We start from the raw sequence: 26,647 nt of genomic DNA, 5'->3' as shown, positions 1-26,647 counted from the left end.
CATCTTTGAGTCCATAATAGCACGTCAGGCAAAGAAGCTCACAGATCCTCGATGAATGGCCATGAAGCGACGACACGAGGTGGTTGAGGAGAGGGCGAAGACTGTTATGCTAGGCTAGAGCTAGAAGATGGGGTTACGAAGCGGCGTCGACAAAAGGGCCATTCGGCAACTACATCGTTCTCTTCCTTCTCTCTCTTTGTCTCATCTATTGTTGTCGCTCTCCCTCATCCACAATAGCTACTCATGGCCTCCTATGACATCGTCATTTGCCACCAATGAAAATGTAACTAGGATATTGAAATTACCTTTTTACCTATCGTTTTCGTACTTCGATCGATAAAACCAATAAATGAAGTTAAATGTTTCATTTTCATAACTATAAAGTTTCTATTATAAAATTTTCAAGTCTAGAGACCGAGATATTAAAAAGGTCTAACTATCGGGGATAATATGTAATTAGCCCGTATCAATAACTTAATTAAACCATACCAGAACATGAACATGAGTTTTGTTTGTTGAGGTACTTAATCATTCATCCACCAGTCACTATGCTCACAAGAACTTGACATGGCTAGAAATGGAGACAAATTTAATGAACCAAAGTGTGTGTATTTACAGGTATTCCCTTTCTCCATATCTTCTGTATTTTTATCTCCACTTCTTCTTCTCCTCTATCCCTCGTCCTCCTAAACCTAAAGATTAAGCATGGCATTTTGATCTCAGTATTTACGAAGATGCGATGCATTCTTTGGAGTGAGCGTTTCGCTGATCATCATCTGCACGTCATCTGCTACCTCAAGATCGAATCCACGAAAGTGTTGTTCATTCACAGGGAGTACCGAGAAGAAGTTTCACGAGCCAGGTAGCTGTATAAATTTCTGAAGGTCTATCACCATGACTGTAATGTCATCTCGGTTGCCCCTCCTGCAGGAGATTTCTATGAGGTCTCTGCATGACTTCATGGCGTTGCTTGGCCTTGAGACGACATCAACTGCCTCCTGGTTTTCGACCTAATGGAATGGTACCACAATGTGTTAAGAGTTGCACCACTGAAGGTTTAGGTGGTAAATGTGAATTATGAGTGCAGCAGATCAGTAGTGGTCATATGTATACCTTATCCCACAACCCATCTGAGGCCAGTATTAAGAACTCACACTCTGGAGTTAGCTGAAGACTCTTTGTTTCGGGCTCAGAAATGATCCATTCCTTCATGTTCAGGTCGCCGATTGCTCTTGACACAGCTAGAGAGTCCTGCACCCTCCATATTCCATTGTGACATGTCACATAGCCCCCCTGTGTGGAGTTCAGAATATTGTCAGCTCACTAAGCTACAAGATCAAGACCCCTAAATTGATGAGAAAGAGAGAACCCCATGTTAAGTTCAGAATATTGTAAGCTTAGTAAGCTACAAGATCAAGACCCTAATTTTCAGGGAGAGACAGAAAGAGTTCAGAATATTGTAAGCTCACTGAGCTACGAGATCAGAGAGAGAGAGAGAGAGAGAGAGAGAGAGAGAGAGAGAGAGAGAGAGAGAGAGAGAGGAAGAAGAAGAACTTACAGAGTTCTCAATGCGAATGCGCTCATCTTCTCTACCAGCTCGGTGGTCATCAGTAAGAGCATCTGCTACTCCCTTCCTGCTCATAACCACCCTGCAGTCGCCCACATTAGCCACATGTAGTTCTCCATCTTTTAGCAACACAGTGGCTGCACAAACTCCACTACTAACACCCTGCAAATGAAAGGAAACATCCATCGTCAACTATGATAGTTTGGTAATGGTTGTCTTCACAGCAATGACACAGATCTCATGCAAGTAAAATGTTTGTTGTAGATTTAAGGACAGTGGATAAATGTTGAATTGTGTTTTTATAGTATTGTAAGAATAAAATAATACCATGAAAATTTAACATCATGAAAGGATCTAATTTCTATGATGTTAAATTGATTTGATCCTGATCATTTGATTGAAGGTCAACGCAATAAAGGAGGTCTTGTTGGAATTCAAACTAAAAGAGATTGTCAACGCAATTGAGGTTATCCATTTGATGCAAGTTCGAATGCTTCAAAGTGCTTTGTATCTCCCAGTTGGGAGCCACACACCTGACTTAGGAAGTCTCTGTCCGTGGTCAGATAGCCTGCTTTTATTGCCGTGTCTGCTTGATTGTCTTCCTTCTCCGGCTCATCTAGAGCTGCCACAATGTTCTTCCCAAGCGTCTCAGAGACGAAATCCACAGCTGCACGCCCCCCATGCCCATCAAACACTCCAAAAAAGGCCTGCAGATGAGTAACACCAGCAGCTTAACATGGAGAACATGTCAAACTTGTGCAACAAATAATAGTGCAAGAGAAGGAAATGGACAATTTGGATCTTCTGTTTCACAAGATAAAAAGGCCATGTCTTGGTCCTTCTGCAACTTGTAAAGTTATGTTTGAATCAGTCCAAGCCATTTAATTTGCATCAACACTATCAGATCAGCAAGACTAAGACATCATGAGAAATTCTATCTGTATATGCTTCCTCCATCATAAAAACACAAAAAGGCAATTGTTCCTCTAGCAACTGGGAGTAATAATGTCATTAAACTTGTAGTTAAAGACAGTAAATTCCTATGAGAAAATAGAATCAAGTAGCTTGAAGCTTTTCTTTCATAGGACATAAGGTGTTATAGATGACAAAGGATCTCGTGGTTCATATGACAATCAACGAGCTTCAAAATGTTCTTAAAAGATATACACATATATGCATTCATATATTATATATTACCTGTTTGGAGTCTCCATGGACGGTGGATATGACCGCATAGCCATCTTCCATCATATGCCTGTGTCCTTTCCTGCTGACAACACAATACTCACCACCCTCGACTTCCAAGTCCCTTTCAACCCCATCCTCCTCCCTATCCGCAACACCAAAAGTTGCATCAGCTGAAGGCTTTGGTATGGCTATCCTCGCCGGTCTTCTTCTCGTCCTTGGTATCTTATTCGCCGTAACTTTTACCATCGGGTGACCGGAGTTTTCCTCACACTCCACATTCTCTTGCTTCGGAAGGGACGAAACCTTTTCGACGAAAGTCCCTGCCGGTTTGCTTCCTCCAGGAACCACGTCGACAACGGGGCGCACCCTGCGGTCGGAAGAGTCCTTGGACCTCTTGCTGGCCACGGCGGGCAGCTCGGCGAGCCGATTCCACGACAAAGCGGGGGCAGGGGAGGCACGGCCGGGAGACTTGGAGCAGAGAGCCATGGCGGGAAAGTACTTCCTAACCACCTTCTGCAGGTGCGCAAGGAAACACAACAAGGAGCATAAGAACTCAGGCGGATCAACCATTGTTGCTTGCTTCCTCTCCCTCTGCTCCTCGATATGGGATTTTGCTTTTGGATTGGGGTATCATACTTTCTATTCCAAGGTATGAGGTCAAAGGCTTTCTATTCTTAAGCATACTGCGCTCTAAGGCTTGGAGGGAGGCATGGAGGGAGAAGGAATGCATCTAATTATAAATGTGTGTGGTGGGGGAGGAGTAGTCTTCTTGTTGATATGATTGGGTGATGATGTTTGACCCGTCAACGGGGCGGTATCGTTAAAGCCGAGGATTTGGTACTGCGGTGAACAATTTGCTTGTAATTGATGAGGAGGAACGCTTCGAGGCTAAGGAAGTGGTAGGCAACAAGGCAAGGGAACCGGTCGCACTAGGGAATTCACAGGATCGGCGATTCTTTGAAGTCCAGTTTTGGTGACTGTGACTATATCTGCTGCACTCGAGAAAAAACACAAAAGAAGTCTTTTTTAATGGATGAGAATTATCATATTAAACATGAATATGGATCCAACATGTGAAACAGAAACATTCCATAAATTTATTAGGCTCAACTATAATCAATTCCAACAGGTTGCGTTATGCGGCCACTTCCATTTCCCACCGCGGACATGACCTACTTCAACTACGGCAGTCCTGTGTCAAGCCAGATTGCGGCGGCGGAACGTTTCCACCGCGTGAGAGAAAACGAGGAATACGCCGAGGAATTGGCTGATCGCCTGCCGACGCGGTGCATGCCGACATGGAGGAGGAGCGGTATGACCGTTGCCCCGAGCCGGCGTGTCAGTGGAGCCCGCTTCGGCGACTCGGTCGACACCACGTTTTTTGCGTACCCGCATAATTTTAAGGGTAAAGATAACTGGATAGATTTATGAGTCCTTGATTCTCTTACCCTGGAACTAAATATTTTTATTATTACTCCCTCCTGTAGGGGAGCTAAGGGATTCGAGCCCTCTTTTTAGTGTCAAAAATATTATGTATTTTTATAGTGGCTTAAGAATGGATACGGTCCGGTCATGTTCCAAAAGACTAAGGTCATCCATATGAATTTTTGGGACGAGGAGGTTGAAGGGATGAGGTCGAGTCAGGGGGTTAACTCCATTGTAGAGTGGGTGTAGGTTTTGTGTTAGATGTGTTGTCGCCCTTGACCCACCAATGATTACATCTTTATGCTTCTTGATGAGAGCATGAGGGCGCGGGGAGGGCTCCCGAGGTTTATGGAGGTACTGTTCATGGAGCCCCCAGCGGATGAGCTCTTCGATATAATATTTTAGATCCCGGTACTCTTCACTGTCAAAGCCGTGGTCTCGATGGAACTGACAGTATTTCAATCGATCCCTCGGGTGAGCCTCTCCATGGTATGGGTTCCTTTAGGAACCCTTCTTCCTTATTTAGAGAAAGATCTTCATTCTTGTCATGTTTACGGGAGGTGGGGGAGGACAAGGAGTGATAGCTCGGGTTGACCATGCTTTCTTCTAAGTAATCCTAAGGTTTGGCCTTGGGATTGCTCTTGGCAGGGTCTTTTATGTGATTCCTCATATCACCCCTTAATTAGTGTATCTGCCATAGTGTATTGGTTGACCCGTTGGAGCATCTCAAGAATAATCGTTGGTAACCTCTCAACCAGCGACTAGAAGAATCATGTGGTTCTTAAACCTATCATGAAAGCCTATGTTATAGGGAAATCTAGGGGCGACATCACATGTGCAGTAGAAGAATATAAAATAAAAATCTCATATTTAAAAAGTATTCAACATCGTACGAAGATTGGTGTGTAAAAACCCACAAAACTGAAAATCACGTTATATTACCTAAGGAGATCGTATATCCCTGTGATCCTATAAATTTGTAAGAGAGGATGAAGGATGTCAAGTGTCTTCACACGATAGGGACTACAAAGACGGTCCTCGAATCACTGTTCAAATCTTCACACTTGTTGGCTGAGGAGGAGAAGAAGAGAGGAGAATAAGAGGTGACAACCAAGAAGGCACAACCTATGACATTTTGGTTATCTCCTATTTATAGAGGTCTCATATCAACTTAACATTAATTGATCCTGCCTTGGGTACTAAATCTCTATCACAATTAATCGTGCTCCCCCCTCTCTCCAATCGCTAGTAGGGTGGTTGCGTGTGCAACGCAGCAAAGGGGAGGGTTAGGGTTTTCTAAAACATAACACATATAGTTCAAAACTAATCTTTTACATGAACAACCTAGCTCTAATACTATTGTAGAAAAATCTATGGGTGACATCACATGCACAATAGAAGAATGGAAAACAAAAATCTCAAATTTCCTAAAAAGGTGTTCCTTGTCGTACGAAGATTAGTGCACAAAAATCCGTAAAATTGAAAACAACTTGTGAGATAATTATGTTATCTAGGGAGATCATATATCCTTGTGATCTTGCATATTTATGCAAGAGGATAAAGGAGGTCAAGTGTCATCCTCTCTAGTGGTGAACCACACAGCAAGGGTTGTGAAGATGCTCCTCGAATCGCTACCCAAATCTTCACACTTGCTGGCTAAGGAGGAGAAGGGGAGAGGAGAAGGGGAGAGGAGAATAGGAGGTGGCAATAAAAAAGGCCCAGCCTATGGCCCTTTGGTTCTCTCCTATTTATAAAAGCTCATATCAACTTAACTATAATGGATCATATCATATTTGATATTGGATCTTCATCCAACTACCAAAGCCTCTTAAATTAGAAGATCTTTATATAATAATCTCTCATTGACTCTTATTGGATCACATCCATAAGATCCAATAATTCAAGGGTTTATTGGATATCCAATAATTCAATGGCTTATATCCGAACCTCTACTCGTCGTAGCACCTACTATATGTGTATGACCCTCTATGCCCAATATTGAGCTAACCATGAGTCATACCCGTCAGAACTCCTTCTAGCTCAATGAATTATTATCTCCATAATAATTCACTCGATTTATCGATTACGAACGTATTAGACCACTACACTACAGTCCACAAACGATACAAGGGAATCTAATCCATTGGACCTATCTATCCTCAGTTACCATGTACATATAGTTTCTCATTCATCTAATACCCCATAAATATATATCGGGCATGGTGTTGTCAGAATTAAATGATTTCTACTCGAGTCTCATTCTAATCAGATTCTTCTAGAAAACTCTTTCTCTCTCAATTTGAATGACCCTAGCTAGGGATTTGTCTAAGCAAGAACATATAAGATATTCCTCTCATGATACCGAGAGCGAATGATCCTTTATCAACACTCAATAGCCCTCGTAAGGTTGGCTGTCACTCCCGATTAATCGATTGTGCTAGATTTGAAACTTCCAAACTTACAAGTCCAATATTAAAGAGTTGAATACTCATACAGGACATCCTTAGTGTCTCAAGTTTAAGGACCAAGTACACTACTAGGATGACGAAATTACTATCTAGCACTGATGTATCATCAATCTTCTAGTATTTTATGAGCGGATCAATCAATTAACTAATTCTCCAATTAGTACATATACTGTAACCCTAGTGTCCCCACACGAGCGCTATAAGACTAGTCGTCTCTATTATATGGACGGGTATACAACACACTAGTCTGCCTGGTTATCTCGATGTCTCTCTCGAGTAACCTATGACCGAGATTATTTAGGGTCTGTGTTTAAAGACAAATCGGTCTCATTATCGTGATCTCATCATGATCTGATTCACATTGCATATATCCATGAATATCATAATATATTTATGCGTCAAACAATATAAAGTGAGAAAATGTCATAATAATAATAAGCAAAAAGAATGTGTATCATGTCACACGTATCATCATTCACGTGATTGGTTTGTATGGCACCTATGACTAGTATATATGGCCAGTGAGGGGTGGGCGTCGGGAACCCCTTGGATTTTGATGGCAAAGCATGTGACGAAGAGGGAAAGGGACTCGTCCTCCCTCTGCCTCAACCCAATGAGCATTGTTGTGGAGGGCCTCGGTCGTATGTTGGCTAGGAAGTGCAACTCAAGCTCCTTTGTGAGCTAGGCGAAGGATGAGGTCGAACATGGCTTCAATCGATTGTATCACTCTTGAGCCGAGCCCTTGAGGGTGGTGTGGAATACCTGACACATCAAAGAGTCCAACGTGTTGTACAATGCCATATGGGCTCGAAAGGCGATAGTGTGCTCCCTTAGGTCAGAGCTGCCATCAAAAGCTTCTAGTGTTGGGAGGCGGAAGTTAGTCGGGAGCGGCTCGTCCTGAATATCTTTGGCAAAGGGGAGCTACCTGAGATGTGGTCGCCAGCCCCTTCCTTCAACTGTTAAAACTCTTATTGTACCTTATCAAGGCATTGGTTGACCAGCCGCAATTGCGCTTTGAATGAGTCGTTCATCGAGCTTGTCGTCTGAGTGTTCGACTCGGTGAACGTTGAGGGGGAGCGACAATGAAGAAAAGCATTGTACTACACCGTCGAGGAGCATGGGCCCTCGAGCTATCCCCTAGCTAGTTGAGGATGGTCTCAACGCATCGAGGGTAGTTCGATTAGGGTAGCATTGAGGGGTGTGGGAGTGTAAGTTGGTTTGCTAGTTGTGGCTGTGGAATGGGTGGCACTTGTTGGGCAAATTAGGAGAGGACGAGGGTGATGGCTTGCATCGTTCCGGCAAGTGCGTGCATCTAGTGGGTGAGATTGACGAAAGCCTCGACAGGGACCACCAATTGCCCTGTGTTGGTTCCAGGAGGGGAGAACCCATGATTGTTTAATAGGTGTCAGTAGTGCACCAGAGTCTGGGCTAAGGTGGACGCATCCACTTGTGGGAGGATGGGCAATTGCCCCCCTTGGCCAAAAGCATTGTGAGAGGGTGAGGGAGCCTCATTGCTGAAACGCTCATGGAGAGAGTTCACTAGTGGATGCCCTTGTGATATTCAACCCTCCTTCTAGCATTAAAAATGTTATGTACCTTTATGTCGTGGCCTCGGGATCGGTACAACTTGATCCTATTCCGCAAGCACAAAGTCATCAATGTGGCTTCTTAACGTGAGGAGGCTAGACAGGCGAGGTCAGGTTGAGGGGTTAACTCTCGAGCCGATCTAAGGCAGGACTTGAATCGTCTCACCTACGTCACGTTCCTACATGACAACTCAACGTCGGAAGGGGGAATTCACGACTCGACCTCTTTAATGTTTCGATTAGTAAGTAATTTTTGTGGTGTAAAAAGTTCAATCTTCCTCTCGAGGTCAAGGAGCCTATATTTATACCTACGAAATCGACTTGGGGTACATAGGTCATTAATGGTTATCGATGCCTTATTCGACGTGCTTGTACGAGCAATTGACCTGTATGTCACCGATGACACGAGTCAACTCAATTGAATCCTCACTATCCAACATTGACCCATACAATCCGCAAACGTGGTGATGCACCATTCGCTGAGTTGGCTAATCTTCACACAAACATGTGTCAGGTCGTTCCACATCGACTCCTTGATGGCGACCAATTGTCAATCCGTGATTAGTGCTGAAATATTTCCTATAAAAAATGTTCAAAGATTTTTCGTAATCACCAATGATAAAGAAATGTGATAATTCATGACGGGGCCAAATTACATAGAGGTAGTCAAGTCTTGCCCCAACTCATCCGCCGAAGATGGCTAGAGATAAAGGTATTCACACCAGACGCCAAGAAACATCATCCTCCTGGGATGGTGCATCGCTTGTATTCTTATTAAGCCCAATTCCTTAACAAAACAGATTTAATTGTTGATACTGGTAATAGTCAACATCAGTAAGACGTGCCTTATCCAATTCAAAGAGATTTAATATTCTTTAACCTGGCCATGCTTGAGGCTGAACTAAGATCGATCCAATGCAGGAGTTCCAAAACCAATGTCCAATGCGTGGTATCCAAAACCGAAGGCGGGGTATCTTGATACCGGTCTATACAAGAACCCATGAACAACATAACAGATCAGTCTTTCAAGCTTCGTAAGAGCAATCATAGTTCTGTTAGTTTTTACACAAGAATGAGCAAAATCGCCGTACCTTAGGTTCTAACCTTCTTCATCCACTAAAACAGTCGTCCCGGTACCTACTCCAAGATCCACAATGGCAGTCATATCATCCTCTAGCAATAGAGGCAGTGGCGATCCCTATTGCAAAGCAAAAAATTAGGTCAATCATGTATCTAAAACTTAGAAGAGTTACCCTCATTTTATTAGATATATGCAGTCAAAAAGAACTCTAATATGCAGTTATCCTCCAACCTCAAACATCAATTCCTGGTTTATGGTCGAAGGCCCACAAATTACCTAAGTATGAAACATGGGTTTGTGCTATTCACCTAATGAAACATTATCAGGAAAATTAAAAAAAAAAAAAGTAAATACATCTTTCAGTTTCTTTATAACTATCAGCTGATCCGCAATTCAACTCAGATCAATCAAGACCCCAATTCATCTCAGAATCATCCAGTCCTTTCAAATTGGGACATTTTGCACAGCAATTGACACCCATAAAAAGAAAAGACTGCATATTTTGATGAAGCATAATCATCAATCATGAAAAAGTTACCACCAATACACATGCACCAATAATTCTAGGCTGTAAGCATAGTTGCCATGTTGCACTGACATGCCACATGGTAGAAAAGAATATTCGAAAGAAGCTATAAAAGGAAAAGTACCTCTTCCTGAATATACAATCTCAACCTGATATCTTTCAGTTTAAAGAAGCTTTCACAGAGGACCTTTAACTTGCCAACCTGCAGGTAGACAAGTGAAATTGAGTTGCAAACCCACTCAAAACAGAAGAGAGATTGTTGATGATGTCACCAAGTAGATATATCATTATACTATAAGAGAAAATAAAATGATTCTTTACGCAATGTTTTCCAACAATAAAAAGTGAAAGGCAGGTTAGATCAGCAAAATTGTGCTTTTTTATTAGCATTTGATGATGACAGACACATATCCAGTACTGATAGAAGAGGAATAAAAAATGTCCAAAAATCAAATGTATCAAGATATAATCAATCATAAATTTATATAGAAACAAAATGTACAGGGGCAGCCCTGTAGGGTGGGTGTCAGATATCTCCAAAACAGATAAGAACATTTTGGTCTTTTACTTATCATTTTTTATTTATTTATCACCATGACTGGTTAGCTTGGTTTAAATTGAAGGGGTATATATGGAAGAACCTAATATTTTCTGGATATATGTGTAACTTTAAATTTATAGAGACAAATATGAATTTCCAAAATTAACAATGATATATATGCAATTGACCCTAAATTTTAACTGACCCATGTGTAAGCATAAACATACTACCTATCTTGTTTTAACATATTCAGGTTAAGATTCTAAGCTCTTGTTACCTTATGTAGAGTGATGATTCTCTAACTCGTGAACACTTGCTCAACAAAAATGAGTGCTATAAATTTTGAATGCTATTGACTGTATTGAGGATCAAGAGGTATATTTACAGTAGTAGTTGGCGGCAGCTTTTTGGCCAAAGGCTGCTTCTCCCCCATGGAAGCTCCAATACACTTCAATGTAACACCTGCACAGCCAAAGGGAAACTATAGCATAATACTACAGCCACTGATTATATACTTCCAAGTATTCATTTATATTCGTACTAATAAGTCCAGAAGACATTTTTTGGGGTCCTGCAATTCCAGATGATGGCCTCTCATATTCGATACCATGCAGTGCCTTCAGCTCCGCAAACCTGTATTATGACCACTTAGAAAAAATGTTCAATTGTAATTTTCTATCTCCTAGATTCATTTGGTAAGACCATGAGGTATTTATTTAATCTATGATCTAAGAAACGTGCATCTCTATAATGCCAAAAGTTTGTGCATCAAGCTTTTTGCAATTGCTGTAAAACCTATCACATGGAAAAGTGCTGATATCTTGAAGCAGAATTCTTTTTTTTTTACCCCGCTCCTGACACGACATTTGCACATTTGCCATTTATGTACTTACTCGTGATTTCATGTACTTAATATTTCGTTTGGAAAAAAAAAAGATTGGCCAAACTTGAAAATTGACTCATTGTATGACTAAACGATTGAATCGTATTCAGTTGGGTGATACCAACTAAATCAAGTGCTAACTCCCCTTTATTTCTTATTGAATTAACCGATCAACTTGCTATTGGACATTTACTTTCGACTTCGCATGGCACTATTAAAAAAAACTTTCAACATATTTCACTTTAATTATAATTATGAGAACCAATCCTACCCCTTCTAGTCCTACGGTTTCCACACTTAAGAAAAAAACCTAGGATGCATCACTCAAATTATTGGCCCAATACTGGACATTGCTTTTCCTCTGGGCAAGATGCCTAATATTTATAACGCTTTGGTAGTTAAGGGTTGAGATACTTTTTGATAAATCATGCTATATCTATCATGATATAGAATTAATTGGAATAAACATGCAACCTTAATGGAAGGGAACAACACAATCGCAGCAAATTCCATTAGTATATTTCTCCAAAATAATATTTGGTTCACAACTTCACATGAACTAATCTAATTTGTATCCATACAAAAAATCCATCTTAATATAATATGTGTTCACAACTTAATTTGGTTTCATTAGGTGATTCTGCCATGAACAGTTAATCTATCAAAATACAGTATCAGAATTTCTAAAATTGGCATCTCTCTCTATCACACACACACATATACACAGCAAAAAATATCTGAATTGACAAAATCGGACAAGAATATAACGGATTACCTTGGATGCAAATGTCTCAAGTCTTCCAAATCATCTGATTGCATCTTGGCCATGACAAGGCGGACATACCTGCATGGGTCACTAGAATAAGCACCAAGAAATCTGAAACATCCATCTTCACCACAAAATTAATTCAAACATGCTGATATCCTCAAGTTTTACAACAATTACGATGGTTATAGGAGTGAAAGTTTGTCCAGAAAATGATTTTAAAAGTTACATTCAGATTCCGATAACAAATAAAATTTTAACCTTTAGAATCTTATAAACTACGAGAAATATATGAAGCAAACTTTTTGCCTGCATTTTGGATTCCAAGCTTTGTGCTTGCAGCATTTGGATCTTTTGCAAAGGTGTATACCCTGCATGGACTTAAGTTTCAGCCATACCTATCAGTAGAAACTGGTATTTACAAATCTGACAGTCAATCAGTATCTGGACCAAGCAATTTTTCCTCATCCAGTTTGAAACTGAGCTTACCTCTTGTAAGATCACCATGCATGGACTTAAGTTTCAGCCATACCTATCAGTAGAAACTGGTATTTACAAATCTGACAGTCAATCAGTATCTGGACCAGGCAATTTTTCCTCATCCAGTTTGAAACTGAGCTTACCTCTTGTAAGATCTATATATGCCTCCTGTCAGTCCAAACATCTAACATAATGGAGCAAATATGTGTTGCCCATGATTCTTTATGACCCTTTAGTAAGTTATTTGTATAATTCAACTCTTTTTGCAATAATGGAACTCGCATCTCATAATAACTTGGAGGTTTTAATCACGCACCATATTTTCCAATAGCTTCAATCATTTCCTTAAAACTATCTAAACGAGTTGTACTAAGGGGAAGACCAGCCTGATAGAATAAGCGAGCAATGTACTGAATTGTTCTTCCTCTTATTTCTTTATTACAAGCATCACTTATATTTGTTTGTCTAAATTTTGAGCCTCCTGCTTACCCTTATTGCTTCTGTGATCCTTAAATCATATATAGATCCATCGGTCCTTTTTTACCCTTGTTAGTACTCATAACTTCTTTTCCTTTTTTGTCGTATATTTTTTTCCCACTTAGGTTAATACTCACAGAATAATCTTCTTCTTCATTCCTGAGATGTTCAGCATTGTCTTCTGGTAAATTCCCGTAAAATTCATTCTTTTGCGTCTTCTTGATGACATTGGAAACTTTATTGAGTTGCTCTATACACTTGTCATTTATCCTGAAACCTAACAATAATTTCAAATAAATAAAAATTAACAGTATTAAAATTAAAATAATATATTATTAATCTAATAAATACAAATACTTTTACTAATATACAGTTAACAGTATACTTTCGAAAGATAAGAGAATCGAAAGATAAGAGAAGCAAAAGAGAAGAGAAGAGTGTAAGAGAAGATCGAGGGTGCTGACTGAGAAAAGCGGGAACGGTAGTGGTAGCGGCAACAGCGAGCAATGACAATGGCAGCGACAACGACAGCAGCGACCAACGAAAGCGACGACAGTGGCAGTGGTAAAAGCGAGTAGCGACAGCGACAGCGACAAAAGTGGCAGTAGTGTTGGGAAATCTTGGGGGCAACATCAGATGCGCAGCGGAAGAACAAGAAAACAAAATCCCCGATTCCCAAAGAGATGTTCGTCGTCGTGCGAAGATTGGTGCGCAAAATCCACGAAACTGAAAAACTGCGTATAGAGTAGATTGTGTTACCTAGGGAGATCGTATATCCCTGTTTCCTTGTAGATCTTTACGAGAGGGTGAAGGAGGTCAAGCGTCCTCCTCTCTAGCGGTGATTCACACAACAGGGCTGCGACGATGCTCCTCAAAACTCAAAGCCTGCTCTGAGGTAGAGAGGGGAAGGAGAATAAGAGACGCAAGCAAAGGCTCTAGCCTATGAGGCTCTGAATCCCTCCTATTTATAGAGGTCCCCTGTCAAACCCTAATGGATCCTCCCCTAGCGGGTATTGGATCTGCATCCAATAACCCAAGCCTTTTAGATTAGTGGATCTATATCAAATAATCTCTCATGGGCTCTTATTGGATCTCGTCCATGGGATCCAATAATTCAGGGGCTTATTGGATATCCAATAAGACAAGGGCTCCGTCGGATATCTTATATCCGAACCTCTACTCATCGCAATGCCTACCATATGTGTGTGACCCTCTAGGCCCAATATTGAGCTGGTCGTGAGTCATACCTATCAGAACTCCTTCTAACTCAGTGAATTATTATCTCTATAATAATTCACTCGACTCATCGACTACGGACGTATTAGACCACTACGCCGTAGTCCCCAGACGATACAGGGGAATCCAATCCATTGGACCTGTTTGTCCTCAGTTACCGTGTACCTATAGTCCCTCATCCATCTAATATCCCAGAGACTGTATATCGAGCATGGTGCTGTCAGACCTATGCGGTTTCTACTCAGTCTCGCTCTAATCGGATTCTCCCGGAGAACTCTTTTTCTCTCAAACCGAATGACCCTGGCCAGGGATTTGTCTAAGCAAGAACACATGAGATATTCCTCTCATGACGCCGAGAGTGGATGATCCTCTATCGACACTCAATAGCCTTCATAAGATCGACTACCACTCCCAATGACCAGCTATACTAGATCTGGGACAGCCAAACCTATAAATCTGGTATCAAAGAGTGGAGCACTCATACAGGACATCCTTGGTGTCTCAAGTCTAAGGACCAGATATACCACTAGGATTACGGAATCGCTGTCTGACAATAAGGCATCATCAACCATCCAACATTCCGTAAGCGAATCAATCAGTGAACTCATTCTCCAATGAGCACCTATATTGTATCCCTAGTGTCCCTACACGAGCAGCTATGAGACAAGCTGCATCCATCATATGGACGGGTATACAGCACATTAGTCTGTCTGGTTATCACGATGTCCCTCTCGAGTAACCTATAACCGGGATTATTTAGGATATGTGTTTAAAGGTGAATCGATTTCATTTTCGTGATCTCATCACGATCCGATTCCCATTGCACAAATCCAAGGACATCACAATATATATGTGTATATATGCAATAGTTATAAAGTGATATATACCAAAATATAATAAGCAAAAAGATTCTATATCAAGTCACACGTGCCATCACTCACGTGATTGGCTTGCTGGGCACCTATGACTAGTAAGCAACAGCAAGAGCGAGAGCGGCGAGCGACGACAGCGGCAACGGCAGCGAGCAACGGGAGCGGCAACGGTAACGTGAACAACGAGCAGGGTTGGGGTTGGGGAAGTCGTGCTGATATCGGTGCTTTAGTTGGTTCAATTGAACCAACTAAAGCACCGGAGACCGAACCAGACCTAAAATGATGGTTTGATCGCTTGGTTTAACACAGGCGCTCGCCCGAAGCGCCCAGCGCCTGGGCTCGGGCGAGCGCCTAGGCGACGCCTCTTTGAAGCGCGCCGCCTGGAAATGAAGCGAGGCACTCGGGCCTCGCCTCGCCTTGCCTCGCCCGAGCGCCTATTAAAATCACTACGTGATGTCGCCGCTACTTATCCTCGTCTAGTTTTTCACACCTCTAGTGTGTGTGTGTGTGTGTGTGTACCAACCCATGTCATGTTGGTAGAAAGACGAGTACTGGATTGAGAATTTAATCCTTGATGACTTGTAACTCCAAAGAATGCAGCATTACAACTACAAAAAAATAGCACTTGTTTGCAAAATTACTCATGGCAGGTTGTTTTGCAACCTAAGCAACAAATGATAAGATGCAAATATGCTATATAATATATTTTATTGACATATCTTAGTATAATGATGATACAATATTTTTTTTTTTCTAATGCATAGAAATAAGGGGTACTTTGACAACTTGTATTATAGAGCAACCACATCCACTCTTTGCAGGCATGAACAATTGTGTACCTGTATAGCATCTTTTTTTTCAAATAGTCAGTACATACGAGATCTATAATTACCCTCTTATACAGATCGAGATACTAGGCTTGATGATGCCACCTGATATAGTATATTGTTTGACTTATAAATGTTATTGTATCAAGAGATTTGCTTAATTGAGCAACCATAGTCGTCGCTTCCAAAAATGCCAACAATAAGAAATTAGAGTTAGACAGAGCATCAATATATGCAATAAATAAATCAACTCACCGAATTTCTGATTCCTTCCTTTCACGTTGGCTTACCTGTACACAATAAATAAATTTCTGATGTAAATAAAAAAAGACGGTTTGTGAATCCATCACTACACAAGTTTTAGATGCTACCTCACTCCCATTAAGCATTTTTATTTTTGCAAGACGTGCAATCAAAACAAATCTTGGGAGGCCACCTTTACTTGGATCTACTATAGGATTCTCAGAAAGCCTGATGTCCTTCAAAGAATGCCAAAACACATCGTTACATACTGTTATGAAAGAACATGGAATGGTGCTGCAATATCAAAGCTGTATATGATTCTTCAATAGCTACTTTTTACTATTTAGTATAAATATGCATTGTTTTCAGTAACATTGACTAGTAAAAATAAGAACAATATAGATGTTTGCAGAAACCATTCAAGCCTATTTCAGCAGCAGGGATCTTCCTAGAAAATGAAAAGCTGCTATTTTATGGCTCAGGTTATCAAATCACCAACTGATAAATATGAACTGACCTAGAAAAACAGAAACATTTTATCTAACTAAAAGACTATGCCACTTTAATTGCCCTTAAAGTGTAATTATTTGTCTTTTAGAAAAAAAAAAGGTGAATGGAGTTGATTCTGCTGATGAATCAACATGTGGTTTCCTAGAGAATGATGCATTATTAGCTCTCTTCGAACAAAAAATAAAAAATAAAACTATAGGTAGCACATTTTTTTAACTATTTCCAACTTTCAAGGGGGGAGCAACAGCAAGGAGCACTTTCGCCAGATGGGACCATTTGTCTGAACATTTCACTTGTAATCATTATAAAGCTTAAAAGAATCTGGAAGCAGGCTTGATAACAAACATAAGGCACCAAAGTGACACATTTAGGAAAAAGACTATTCAACTAGAAGAATCCATCTAAACTGGTTCATCACTAGAGTTTAATGTATGTTTTCATTTATGATATGTGTTGAGTGAATGAACCGTAATTGTCTATGTGAAGCCTTAAACTTGACCATTCTAACATAATATAAAAATTTCACCAGCCTAGCATATACAGTGACCTAACAGTATGTTCAACTGAGTAGACGAGCTATTAATTCACCAACATGTAGGCAGACAGAAACTCATATAGAGATATTGTATATTTCTCGGGCCAAGGCTTAGATGACCTGCAAAGTACAAGTTTTGATACCCTGGGCGAAGAATACATGATTGAAAATTAGCTACCTAGTTTTATAAATCAGAAGGGGTACATGTCTTGGCCCATGAAACTTGCAGGTAAGTAATTTTTGGCACAGTTGATAAGGGTCATTCTTGCTCTTGACAAGAGATGAATGAAAGTAAAGAATATAAATCCAAAACATGATTCTAGATTTACTAACAATATTGTGCATTGACAATTGTTTAAAGAAATGAGCTCACCATCAATCTAGGGAATAGGTTCAAGGAATCTATTGATGCCAAGTCGTCAATCTCATTGGATCCTGAATGTGCTACCAGTGGTTAGTCAAAACCAGAGAGCATAGATTGCTCAGAAAAAGATTGTTAAGATCTCTAGATGTGTTAAGAACTTCAAAAGGCATCACAAAGAGTTGATATCATAATCCACAAACAGATGCCAGAGAGACTCAAAAGTTACCTAGGAGAAGGCACTGCAAATTTTCAAAAGGCCTAATAACCGTGTCTTGCATGTCACAAGCACTCAGTAACTCTGGCCTTTGATGATCAAGAGGGTAGGATATATGTTTCAATCTGTTCCTGTTCAAATGGAGCTGTTCCAAACTGCAATCATAACCATAAATACGTCAAAAGGAGTTTCAAGAAAGGAACCACAAATTGCACAATCATGCATTTATTTTCATGACTGCTCAAAACTATAACAATGACTGACATGTAAATTTGCCATCTATGTTCTTACCTTCTTAAATAAGAAAGCTTCAATATTTCATCCCATGATTTGATACAGTTTTCTTCCAAATTTAAAATCCGCAATGTGTCGAATCCTTGAGCATAAGAACTAGACGTAGGCTGTTTAAGAATATAAGATTTTGGTTATTTCTTTCTACACATTGTTGAATTATGTACAGAGGACACAGAATAAGGAATCAGAAAACATATAAGAGAATATGAAAATGTTGCTATTACATGTCGCCTGTCAGACAACTATTGCTTACAAGCCTCGCTCCTTTTTATGAATAAAAATCTGCCATAATGGTATATAGGACTTCTAACTAGTATTTCGGCTACATCTTGGTAGATCATTGATGAAGAAATTAAAAGAATAGCCAGCAATGTGAAGTTTTCTTATTATATTGTCACAAATTAAAATATCACAAATAATTTAATTCAAAATAAGCATTAACAGGATGAAGCTCTTGATATCACAAATAGAATAGCAGAAATATCACAAATCAAAATAAGCATTAGAACAAGTGCTTTCAAGTTACAAATAATTTAATTCTAAGAAGAATCATTTATCAAAAAGAAAAAGATAAAAGTTCTTACCCCTATCATGCTTAAATTATTTGCCATTAGATGAAGCTCTTCAATAGCAGGAAGTGATTCTTTGAATTTCTCAACCTGCTACCAATAATATCAATGGTCACCAACCAGGATGGCCAGAAAAGGAAAAAAAACATGGATTTAGACTATATGTATCACCTGATTCCATGTTATGCCGCAATTATTGAGAACCAGAACACGAATGCTCACAAGTGACAGAAGCTTAGGAATTTCACAATCCATAAGATTGTTTGTCAAGTTTAGAATTTTTAGAGATGGTAGAGCTTCGCAGAGGGTACCAATATCCTGAAACAAGAAAAGAGCCTATCCCTTTAACTGAAAAGACAGTTCCCAACCACCAGGCAATATCCAATAGTCATAAATCATGACCACATAAAATTGTACTCTTTTTATAAAAGATAATTCAATGATATTCTCACTTCATATTGTGTTACAAATAAGTGGAGAAACAAATGGTACAACCCACAAGAAACGGAACATAACAAATTCACATGATTCTTCAATACCTACTGGTGTTTTCTGCATTTTATAACCACAAATTTATGTAGCAACAAAAATCAGGTTTCACAACGCACCATACATACAATTAACAGGATATTTACATATTATAACTATATAAATAGCCAAAGTGCAACCTAAATTTCCTTTAACAGATTCTGCATGTCTGATTTATCATCCAATCAAGATATGCTTATGGTAATAGTAAAAATTTGTATGACCAAAAATCAAGATCCAGAAATCAACTTCACTTGTCTACTTTCCAAGACAACAGCACCACTAACGATGTCCACTCTCAGCAGTAGAATGAGCAACAATAACAACAAGCTAGAGGTCCCAACTATTTGAGATCTACCTTATAGGATCTTTATGCAGCAGTGACACATGTCATATACCATGATTGTTTTGACTGGAAGGGGATTTATCAGGCAATCCATGCTTAAGATTATACTCATAGTCATCCTTTGCAACATGATCAAGCAAAGAATTTAGCATAATATGCAGTTTGAACTCACTTTTATTTGTAACTTGGACTGAATTTCGTTTTTTAAAACTTATGATAAACCATTTACATTTTAGACACAGTCATTTAACAAAATGTATTTTAAGCATTCTAATGATAGAACAAATCATATGTGGCTCTGTTGCAAATGTAAATTTGGAGTGCTTCTGCAGAAGAACAAAGCATTTTAACTTATAAGTCTGTCATGAAGTCCAATATGCAAGCCATTATATTCCTCATTGCAAGGATTTTAGTTTTGCAACATAAGCTACATTGTATTTGACAATCAGGATAAGCATTATGCCATTGCAGTTACTTGTTGATATGCTCCTGCTCCTGCAATGTGCAGTGCCAAATGTCAGTACCATGTTGGCATGATTTGACATGAGATTCTTGGTTCATTATTATAATATAGACTGAGGTTCAGGCACATTACTAAACTCAAGTAACAGCAAGAACATGACACCAAATGGCAAGGTAAGTAGGTTTCTGACTAGTCAATGAGAAGAGTTATCCATCTAAAAACCAAGATATGCATATGGTTTCCACCACATTTTAGGCATCTTAGTTTCTTGGATGATACGCACATAAACCTTAATTGTGCTTATCCTTTGGTGTGTGACAAGACATGAATGTCCACCAAATTTATAACAAAGAAGTAGCACAATGCTGAAATCTAGAAACAAATCTAAATCTCCGAAATGGTCCAAGTATTGTAGAAAAAGAGAATGCCATTTTATCAAGCAAAACCCAGCAGACTATTTACAGATTGACTAATTACAATTATGAACATCAAGCCGTACTTAAGCATGATTTTTGTTTGTCCAACTTTGATTCATTTTGTAACCCTTAACCCAGATGAGGTTCCACTTATCACAGAACAGCAACATTAAATGTCATGAGAAATGGTAGGCACGAATCATTCATGTGTTTCTCAACATATGATCCCATGTGATGTTAACATGGCACATATGCAGTTTCCATGTGAAATAATAAGGGACTCATGTAGAAACTATGTCCTCAATTATTATGCCACATCAGCATTTCTAAGGCATTACATTAGTGCAAACATAGGTAGCATGTTAGTGCCATGCAGGCAATATCTTGTATCACTATATCAAATTCAATCCTTTTTGGTTACTTCTCAGTTCTAATGTTTCTTTATGCTATGACTATAATGAGCCTGTTCTTATACTACAAAACAAAAAACCAATGATATATTTGTCATAATTTATGCATGATGGATAAGAAAAAATTTTCCGAGTAAGAAAATGAACTTCATGTGAGTTTGGGGTTACAAAGGGAACCATGGGGCCAGATAATAAAATTTGGACCAAGCACAAGTAGGCATATATTATGATTATACTTATTTATAATATGGAGAAAAAACTAGAGTTTGGACTAGAAACTAGAAAGTCCCATTCGCAATCATCAATGACAGACAAAAAATCATGAGACTTCCTCTAGCTATAAGTTATTTTCATTGACTCTGATTGAACATTGAAGAATTGTAATAATGAGTTTATTTCTCCACAACAACACTGATGTGTCTTACACATTCTAGGAGAGATGTCTACCAACTTTAAAAAGAAAAAAAAAGAAAGAATAAGATAATAAGATGATAACATTTACACAAACAAGAAATTCTTGCAAGATAATTTGTACCAAGAGTAAAGTCTAAAATAAGATTTCATCAAGATCAAGACACTACAAAAGCATTCTTGAAAGCAGATTTCCTGTCAAATCAAGTTCCTGACACTACAAGGTCAGGGGTACTACAAAAGCATTCTTGAAATATGCTATTAAAATAAAAACACTACCTGCCAACTTGAAACCAGATTTCCTGTCAAATCAAGTTCCTCAAGATCTGAAAAAGAACATATATTTGATAAAGAAGGAAAAAATCCAACAATGAAAATGGTAGACAAAATACTAGCTAAAATCTCCAAGCTGAACCACAAGTTCATTCCAAAAGCCATGATGAAGTCTGAAGTTGGCATCTAGAAGTAATTAGAACGAGCAGGTAATTATACAGAGACACAGAGAAATTGCAGCTAAGATCTTCATATAGAATATGCATAATCATTATATATAAAGTTTTATCTAAAGCTTATAAGCAGGATGATTGGTCCATCATGTAATACCTCTCAAAACAATGTGCAAATCAGACCCTGATAGCTTATGGATATTTTGATGCAGTTATGATAAACTGAAAACGACATAAAATTGTAATCACAGAAACAGTAATATTTTGTGTGTAAATTCTTAAACAGGATCCTATTTAAATGATACACCTGAAGAAATGGAAGATCATCATGTGATTTAGCAAGATCAAAACTTCAACATTTGTTGCAATCATTTAGAACATGATTTTTCAACTATGGTCCAAAAATTTTAACTCTATGTTATAGAAAACATAATAATCACTATAAGGGGATTATTTCTCAAGACTAACAACCTTTAATCCTCTCTTTTTCAATTATTCACATTATGATAATTATTTTATGTCTCGCACATTTATTTAGTCAACCTTCAAAGCAAAGCTTTGGGCCCCTACTATTTGTTAAATTGCCATATTTATTACTTTTAATAACAACTACAAGCAAAAGTCTAAAGAGAGATGCTCAAGATGGATTTATGTAAGAACTAAATTGGAATCATGTTAGTAATCTTGCAATTACAGCATTGAGTGAGGAACCACAGTTACAACAACATTCTTGTATACTATTACACGTATTTATTGGACACAAATCCTGCTGAAAATATAAGTACATATACCAACTAAGGAAGTATAACTCCCATATCTAATCTGATAAGTTTTACCATAATAAAGAATGTCAAGCCAAAATTCCAAAGAGTTTCATGTTTAGTAATAAAAAAAAGTCATTTTTCTAAAATTGCAACACGAAGGAAGAAATGAAATACAAAAATGTCAAGGGCAACAAACTTACTTGGAACTATAGCATTAATTTCATTAGAAGTTTCAGCTGAGCTAACTCCCAAATAAGATACAGATGCACCAAGCAACTCCTTAAAGTGATTTAACTTCTCCTGGATTTTATTTTTTCCAACGAGTTGAATGGATACATGCTTTTGGCTGGTTGAGAAAACATACATCTCATCTGCATAATCATGATAAACATAACCACATCATCGGTTTTAAAATAAGTCCACCAAATTCATGTCAAGAATAGGATTCAAGAAAGAAAATCAATTAGTCAAGAAAAAGAAAAAACATAGGAATTATAAATAAGGTATACGAGAAAAGTTAAACATATGCTTGGGTAGGCATTATTATAGATAAAAATTTTAAGAATTATGTCATAAAGATAAAAAGAGTTGGTAATAGAATTTAATTACTAAAATTTGGTTTTAGGAGAAGAAATATTAAATATTAATACGTGCTTAAGGCCTCAACAAGGATTAGATGATACTGTGAATTGTGAATTTTTGAAAAAATTAGATGCATCATCTAAGTAATCTAAGAAAGAATGAAGAAGCCAACTAAAAAAGAAATGAGACAAATCTTAGGTTTGATTAAATATTATGAAAAAATAATAATTGACATATGTCTTGAATTTGATTGAAAATATCGTCCTAATAAGGAAGCTTATTCTTTACTGAAAATAAGCTAATAATACCTACTTTCTTTTGTCATATGTTTTTCATATGCTACTAAAAATAAGCTATGTATAGCAACTGCAGATTTCTTGCTTGCTTCAATATCTCAAATCCCATCATATTACTCGTATTTTTTTACTGCCTAATTTTAAGTCCGACTACAAACATAGTTATTCTTCCTTGTCTTTAACAAAAACAAATGAACAAGTGGATAATTTTCTTTTTTCTCGCCCTAAAATCTATTCTGGTGTGTCCTCTTATGTTTGCAAGCCATCTCAATTGTTCATATGTCAAATTAGCATTAAATCCAGAAAGCTCTTTCTCTTTTATTTCTCTTCCCTACAATATTTTTGCAATTCATTTCTTGTTAAACCTGTTAGTGTTCTAAATATATAACTTAAAACTATTTTAGCTCCAGTCAGACAAGATGAAGTTTCAGTGGCAGGGCATTGGTGTATATATGAAGGTTCACCACCACCAGGTAACAAGGTTATAATCAATTTCAACTTACCTCAATATTATTGGGTGTCTGGACCATATTGGGATGCTTGCTCCAATCTTTCACCCTGTCTGAGTGACTCATGAATATACCAGTCGTCACATCTTAAGCCCTAACAACCTAATATTCCCACTTGATTGCATCACTTATCATATATTTGTTATTGATTAGCACCATGCTCCAACCATGTTTTCCCCTAGTTTCATCTTTTTATCCATTCAAACACCTCAGAGCTTATTGTCCGGACAGCAATATATGGAACCCTAATTTTGTTCTCTTTCCTTTTATCTCGTCTCTTGCTTTCCTTCACAATGATTATGATATCGAACCGAAGAGTTGCCTTAGTCTTTTAACCAAAGATTACATGAACCGAGGAGTTGCCTTAGCAAAAAATCTCGGTTGATCTTACCCTCTTCTTCTTTGGTCGAATTGCCTCGGTAGCGGCGATGAAGCGCCTCCAAAAACGAGATCCCGGTGCTAAGGTTCTTGGGGCGGACGAACGACCCCGATCTCTCGCCCCTCGCTGTGAAGTACTGGATCCCACCGAGGGACCCGTCGTGCTTCCCTTCACCGTCGTCCCAATCAACGCCGACCCACTCTCCGGCGTACCCCTCGACCGCTCCCACGTACCTCACCGTTCCGATCCGCCGGGGATTGCCGACGGCGTGGACCCTCTGGCCAATGCGAAGCCCCACGCCCTCCGCCGCCGGAGGCGCCGCGGCCCGGCCATTCGGCCCCGAGATCGGGTGGCTATCCGAGAGCTCGTCCATCGCCGGGGGCAGAGGAGCCGAGAACCGAAAGGGTTTGTGTTTTGCGTCGGTGGGAGTTTATGAAAGACTTTTTCAGGGCAGGAGAACGGCTTCTGAATCGCCATTCTTCAGCTTATATCTAACGGCGATTGTTTTCTTAAGCTATGATTGGGAAATCATCGAAACGGGACGGATTGGTCCACCGACATTGCTCCAACGGATTATTATTTATATTATTTTTTAAAAAAGAGATATAAATATTTTATTTTTATTCTCCTCCTTTCTTTTTCCGTGGAAGGATGACACCGAGAGGCAACAACAAACCAAGGGAAGCAACATTGACACGATGACGATGAAATAATGAATTATGAGAAAAAAAGTAAAATCAGTAATATTAATATTATAAATAATATAAACATTATTTTATTATTTTTTAATACAATTATCAATAGTAAAAGAATTGTTAATGGTAAAAAGGGTCTGTTAAACTTCTCTTCTCCAACTAGTGGGTTGATATTGGGTTCACATTGCAAAAAAAGATAAAAAGTGACTTCGAAATGGGTAGAAGCTTTGTGCTCTCTATTGTTGAGCTTTCGATGCCTAGAAGCGTTTTTTGCTCGTCTTGCGGTTCAAAAGCCAAAAGCCTTCGACACACACTTCTAAGCCTTAGAGCTCCACTACAAAGGAGAAAGGGACCTCCTCAAAGCGAGATCATGTCACCATAAATCTTTAAGTATTCTACTATTGCTTAAATCTTAGTATGAAATGATCATGAAACTTCTACAAGTGAATTGTTATTGCCTGAATGCCATTAATCGGCTTCGTTGCCGCTTGGTCTTGTCATAAAAACATAATTCATCCGAGTGGCCCTTGTGGTGGTCGGGCGAGGAAGTCAGTGTCGGGGACAAGTTAGCTAAAGTAGTTCCGAGGTGGCCTCTGAGCATCCGAGGTTGGGCTGGGGCAGGCTCTAGTCTCCTCGGGGGTCCTGCATAAAAGGTCGATAAGTGATTCTACCATTTTCCTAAATCTTAAGCATTCTACCATCACTTAAATTATAGTATGGAATGATCGTGAAACTTCTACAAGCGATTTGTTATCGCCCGAATGCTATCAACCGAGGATTGATACAACTCGATCTTGTCCTAAAGGCATAAGACCGTCCAAGTGGCCTCTTAAGCATTCCAAGGTTAAGCTAGGGTAGGCTCTAGTCTCCTCAAGGGGTCTTGCACAAAAGGTTGGGGGGTTGGTGGAGGAGGGATTTTCCCACCTGACCCCTTCGACGATTAAGTCAGTTTTATAGAGTAGTGAAAATATAGGGGGTTTAGGGTGCGGGGTCTTAGTCCATATTCAAGTATCGGTGACCAATTTTTATACTTGGGAAGCCTGAGGGGGACTGCAACTGATCTATACATCCTTTTGTGGCCTATTTTATATGGACAGCTGATCTGTATGACCCCCTATGGTATGTTAATAATAGAAGACAACATAAGGGGCATCACTTGTCAGCCCTGACGACTAACAAGGTTTAGTCGGACTGTAGGGAAATCTATGGGTGACATCACACACGCAGCAGAAGAACATAAAACAAAAATATCAAATTTCCCAAAATGTGTTCATTATTATGTGAAGATTGATACGTAAAACCCGTGAAACTGAAAACTACATGTAAGATTGTTGTATTACTTAGGAAGATTGTATATCCTTGAATTCCTGTAGACCTGTGAGAGATGATGAAAGAGGTCAAGTGTCCTCATCTCTAGTGGTGATCTACAGGACAGAGGCTACAAAGATGCTTCTCAAATCGTTACCCAAATCTTTACACCTGCTATCTGAGGAGGAGAAGGGGAGAGGAGAATAGGAGGTGGCAACTAAGAAGCCTAGCCTATGACTCTTTAGTTCTCTCATATTTATAGAGGCTTTCTGTCAACTTAACCCTAATGGATCCTGCCCTATTGGGTATTGGATCTACATCCAACTACTCAAGCCTCTTAGATTACTATATCTCTATCCAATAAGATAGGGGCTCAAACTGATATCTCATATCTGAATATCTACTCGTCGCAACATCTACCATGTGTGTGTGGGCTCAATAT

The 26,647-nt window shown here is 39.0% G+C and overlaps 2 protein-coding genes across 2 annotated transcripts; both read right to left on the bottom strand.

Moving 5' to 3' along the window:
* Positions 1–568: 568 nt before the first annotated feature.
* On the bottom strand, positions 569–9,183 carry LOC135619095 (probable protein phosphatase 2C 74). Its single transcript, XM_065120737.1, has 6 exons — positions 9,115–9,183; positions 2,765–3,747; positions 2,101–2,274; positions 1,559–1,729; positions 1,114–1,293; positions 569–1,010 (listed from the first exon to the last, which is right to left on the bottom strand). The coding sequence occupies exons 2-6, from the start codon at positions 3,323–3,325 to the stop codon at positions 852–854; spliced, it is 1,245 nt and encodes a 414-aa protein (XP_064976809.1). The 5' UTR covers positions 3,326–3,747; positions 9,115–9,183; the 3' UTR covers positions 569–851.
* LOC135619094 (tubulin-folding cofactor E-like) lies at positions 8,963–24,677 on the bottom strand. The gene is made up of 16 exons (XM_065120736.1): positions 24,215–24,677; positions 22,637–22,807; positions 21,506–21,552; positions 18,824–18,970; positions 18,668–18,742; positions 18,081–18,190; positions 17,802–17,944; positions 17,585–17,646; positions 16,295–16,402; positions 16,179–16,213; positions 12,041–12,109; positions 10,924–11,015; positions 10,768–10,844; positions 9,966–10,043; positions 9,326–9,432; positions 8,963–9,220 (listed from the first exon to the last, which is right to left on the bottom strand). Exons 1-15 carry the CDS (start codon positions 24,573–24,575, stop codon positions 9,334–9,336), a joined length of 1,674 nt encoding a protein of 557 aa, XP_064976808.1. The 5' UTR covers positions 24,576–24,677; the 3' UTR covers positions 8,963–9,220; positions 9,326–9,333.
* Between the last annotated feature and the right edge of the window lie 1,970 nt (positions 24,678–26,647).

This window comes from Musa acuminata, chromosome BXJ2-8 (assembly GCF_036884655.1).
Source record: "Musa acuminata AAA Group cultivar baxijiao chromosome BXJ2-8, Cavendish_Baxijiao_AAA, whole genome shotgun sequence".
Taxonomy (NCBI): domain Eukaryota; kingdom Viridiplantae; phylum Streptophyta; class Magnoliopsida; order Zingiberales; family Musaceae; genus Musa; species Musa acuminata.
Note: the sequence above shows the minus strand (reverse complement) of the source record. Positions and strands in the feature narration are given on the sequence as shown.